This window comes from Lactuca virosa, chromosome 6 (assembly GCF_052849685.1).
Source record: "Lactuca virosa cultivar CGN04683 chromosome 6, Lactuca_virosa_CGN04683_v6, whole genome shotgun sequence".
Taxonomy (NCBI): Eukaryota; Viridiplantae; Streptophyta; class Magnoliopsida; order Asterales; family Asteraceae; genus Lactuca; species Lactuca virosa.
The window spans coordinates 267,552,814-267,557,500 of record NC_136431.1 but is presented as its reverse complement, the minus strand read 5'-3'; the positions used below and the strand labels follow the sequence as shown (position 1 = coordinate 267,557,500).

The 4,687-nt window shown below is 32.8% G+C and overlaps 1 protein-coding gene across 1 annotated transcript; it reads right to left on the bottom strand.

The window, feature by feature from the left end:
* Window positions 1–2,081: 2,081 nt before the first annotated feature.
* On the bottom strand, window positions 2,082–3,303 carry LOC145120833 (class V chitinase CHIT5a-like). Its single transcript, XM_079056626.1, has one exon. It carries the CDS (start codon window positions 3,295–3,297, stop codon window positions 2,170–2,172), a length of 1,128 nt encoding a protein of 375 aa, XP_078912752.1. The 5' UTR covers window positions 3,298–3,303; the 3' UTR covers window positions 2,082–2,169.
* Window positions 3,304–4,687: the final 1,384 nt, after the last annotated feature.

The following is a 4,687-nucleotide window of genomic DNA, read 5'->3' as shown; positions in this document are numbered from 1 at the left end:
AGCCATGTGGAATGATTCACTCATCTCCGTTAGGTCATAGGTATGGGTGACATTCCGCATATTACCAAGACGAAAAGAGTAAGACTTAAGATGGTAAGAGGAAATGAGAAGGTTAAAAGATGTATGATTTCTAATGATGTATTTATGATGAATACAATATGATGATTGTTACTATGATTCTATTTTGTTAAACTATTTCCTTTAAGATTCATAAAACCTATGTATCTCACAAGACCCCTACCCTCACGTACTATTTTGATGTGTATCTCAGGTTCAAAGAATTAAATGTACGTAACTATGACATCATGATTATCGGATGTAACGTGTTTAAATTGTAAACTTTCGGAACAGTAGACTTTTTACGATGTTATGAGGACACCCTAATACTTTTACTTATGATTTGATATACGCAAGTTAACATTTTGAGAGTGGTATATAATAAAATTTTCATTTTTTATATTAAAAATGAAAAATTCTTCTTTTAATTTAACTATGATTCTTTGTTGTTAAATAAAAGACTTGTTTGAAAAATAGATGTGAAACGGTTTTAATAATAACCAAAAGTCGAAGGACATAATAATTTAAGTATTTTCTTTATAAATGTTATAATAGTTGGATGTTAGTCCAACTGCATTGACCGTGACTTTGATTTTCAGGCGGTTTGTCCTATTAGGATAGGGGTGGGTCTTCTACTTGTTTTTGGCATGATGGTTGGTTGGATGATCTACCTCTTGTTGTCTCTTTTCATAGGTTGTACACGTTGGATAATCACTGCTCCACTTTAGTCAAATATCGAGTTTTACTTGGGAGGAATATGGATACTTTCAGACGGTTTCCCAGGGGAGGTATTGACCAGACTTAGTGGGTCGCTTTCTCCATTATGGTGCATGGTGCAGGACATCCAACTTCGTTATACTCCATATAGATAGATTAGGGTGGCTCCGTGATGTTTCAGTTTCCTCGGCTCAGTCCTTTCTTGATAGTGGTTTGACTCCTTTGGGAGGAATGGAGACTAGATAGAATAATTGGGTACCCATGATCAATATTCTCATCTGGAGGGTGTAGTTACTGAGTATCCTTGTGAAAGAGAGATACTTTCTTATAGAGGCATTATGGTGGACTCGATTATGTGCTCGGTATGCTCTAGTTCAGTGGAGACCATTAATCATCTTTGTACTGGTTGTTTTGAGTTGATTGATTTATGGAGCCGTATTGCTATATGGTGGCGTGTTCGTCTTCCCGGTCAAATTTTTATGCAGTGTTTACTTTCTTGGTCTAATTTTGTTTTGTTGAGGGGTGGGCAACGAAAGGCATTTGATGCAGTTGTTTTGACTACTTTTTGGTGTCTTTGGAATTTTTTGTGCTTTGGAATGATAATTCCTAAGAAGTCTTTATTATATGATCATGTAATAGATATGACATTTTTTGGATTTCAAATAGATATAATAAAGCTGAAGTTAGGTTGGGGTGCTTGGCTTCATAACCATACCTTAGTGTCAATTTTATTGTAATGATTTCTTTTCTAGATTCTTGCTAATTTTAGTATAATTTTGTCATCCAAAAAAAAATTATTTTAAATTTTATGTTTTTTGTAATACTAATTAGGGAGTGGGTTTCAAAATGAATCGTTGATTTATTGACATTTTAAGAAGTGAATAAGCTAAATCAAATGTTTGACCGATGAAAATAACTTTTCAAAATAGTTTTTCCCGATTCGATGAAGAGTTTTCAAGAAGTGACTATCTACTAGTTTTTTGATGCTTTTTATGATTTTTTGAGATAAAAAGACCACGATAACTTTGATGAATCTCACTTTATTTTTCTTTCCGTTCACTTTTTTTTTTTTTTTTGGTCATTTAACAACTATAAGTTTTTTTTTTTTTTGAACAGCACAATTTCATTAAACAAACACAGAGCACACTAATTTAACAACTATAAGTAGTTCTATCAAACACAAAAAAAAGATTTATAAGTTATAGATTTTTACAACCATATTAATTAATCCAAACATTTTTTTTAAACTTTGTTTTGTTAATTCATAAGCTAACAAGCACTTTTACGAAACAAGTAAAATAGGCTTGTTATTCTTAAAAAGTAACATACTGACGTTACAACGTTAATGTATGTTCTCATAGAAATACTACATAAATATAGAAAGCATCAATTAGTTCAATTTAACCATGTTTCTGATGCTGCACTCGATAAAGCCCAATCTAAATCTTGGCCCAATGCCCAAAGGAAATAGCCACTTAGATCCTGATTTTTTGCATAACGGACTTTCGATTGAATTGATCGAACATCATCATACGATATCCATGAATTTCCAGAATATGAATAATATGAAACCCTTTTGTCATCGAACACAACCATTGCACTATTCTTCTTATTGAAATCAATGACTTCAGAGTACCTCAGTTCTCCACTTCCCGGGCCTGTCCCAATGGTTTTGGCCCCGACATTGTTGACCTTTGGGTCCGCAAGTGACCATGTCTTTCCATATAACGGCAAGCCCATTACAATCTTTTCAGGCGCCACACCTGCTTGAATCCATGACCCGATACCAAAATCTGTATTGAGATCACTATCTGGGTCGTATAATGCAGAATGCAATCCAGTGAAATTTTCCCAAGAACCATGATAATCATAACACATCGGACTAATCCTATCAACAGATTGAGTTATCGCTTTGATCGGGTACAATAAAGGTCCGTTATCGGAGTAAACTCTAGAGGCATAATAAACGGCCGATGTTAGTATGAGCCGTGGTTTTTGGTTGACATTGGCCTCTTGTTCAATAGCCTCTCGCCATTCGTTAAGTAATAAACCTAGATTCGCCATATCAGAATCGCTTGATGGGTATTCCCAATCAAGATCTATACCATCAAACTGGTATTTTCGGGCGACTTCAATAGTCGATATAATAAAACTTGCACGAGAATATTGATTACTAGCCATGCGAGAGAAAGTGGCCTTTAAGTCATCACCTCCACCACCTCCGACTGATAAGACGGTCTTGGCTGGTGGATTCCAACCACTCTTGGCGTCGGTAAATTCGAGTAGGTTTGTGACATGATCTGGTGTGATATCGAGTACGTAAGTTGTCGGAGATGGAAGAACAAATGCAAAGTAAATGTGCGAGAAGTATGACGTGTCGATATTAGAAGCGGGATAATCAATGAACGTAGGCCAATACGCAGCTCGGACATCTTGAGGTTTGGAAGATTCTATCTGACCATGATTGAAGGGAAGATTCACGATGGTTAGGAATACGAGCAAAATGAGACTTCGGGTAACCATGGTTAAATTAGGTTTTTGTTTGTGTTTAATTAATGGGAAGATGTGTTAACTATTTATAACCCTAGGTGAAAACTTTTTTTAAAAGTCTTTATGGTCAATGGCTCTTTTTGAATGGACAAGAAGGAGAGAAAAGCAGTCGGTTGATTCGAGTTCTTATCCATTTATTATGTTCAAAGAGTTCGGTGGCGTTTTTTGACTTGCAACAAATTTATAGTGGTTGACTGATTCTTTGCTTTTAACTCCAATTGTAATAGCCATATCAGTTGTCTTAATAAAAACTTGGAAGCAAAAAGTGTTATTTTAAGGAGTTTTAATTTATTTGATTAGTAACTTATATTTGGAATTTAATATCTTTCTAAAAATTTAATTTTGGGTTGGTTGAACTTATTTGATGTATCATTTGGATTTGGATAATAGTTTTTGATGTTGATACGCGGTTATTTTACCAAATTAATAGTTAACACGGTATATGAAGAAATACCTTCGTTTCTTTTAATATTTCATCTCTACCGTTAAATTACACAAAATTTATTTAGTGGAAAAATCCATTCGAGATAGCGTCAAGAAACATAGACAAGAGAAGAGGTTTGAACCACTTTAAATTTTTAAGCAATTTATTTTTCAACTGAACTCTTTTATATTCATTTTTTGAATAGAAATGTGTAACTTTTAAGTTATTATATTGAATTTGCATAATTACGATATGCACATGGAAAAGCTACAAGAATCCAAAAACTGTTAGAAAAGCACTAAAACCAAACATACCATCCGGACTGAATAAGGTTCGGTTTACTCGGTTGACCTTAATTGGTTTTCGATTTAACCGATTATCTGTAATCTTATTTGGTTCCGTTTTCAATTTATGTTTTCATTATTTGGTTTGACCGATAAACCGAATAACCCAATCGATTATGTAGAACAATTTTTCATTTTGTTATTTTAAAATTTTATATCCCATAACAATATCTTTCCAATTTGAATATTCCATATTACCTCACTTTCATAATACCCGACTTAGTTAATTAAACTTTGCTACTGCTTATTTTTATTTTTCAACCATTGGGACTTCTAAATCAAGAATGTTCAACTGCGGAGACAGCAGTGCACTATATTGCTACTGCTTCAATGTTTTAGTTGTAACTTTTTTTAAACATTTTCATACCTTTTTTATAACAAAAAAAAAAACATATTTCTTTAATTAATTGTAACAATAAAGTTTTTAAAATACAATTTATATTCTTGATGTTCAAAAACAAGTTCTGTATTACAATTTGTTTGAAAAGAATTTAAATAATAAAAATCTATCTTCATATATCATCAAAAAAGTTTGTTTAAAGATACGATTTTTATGTTTAAACTTTCAAATTTACTAAAATTTATAAATTTTTTA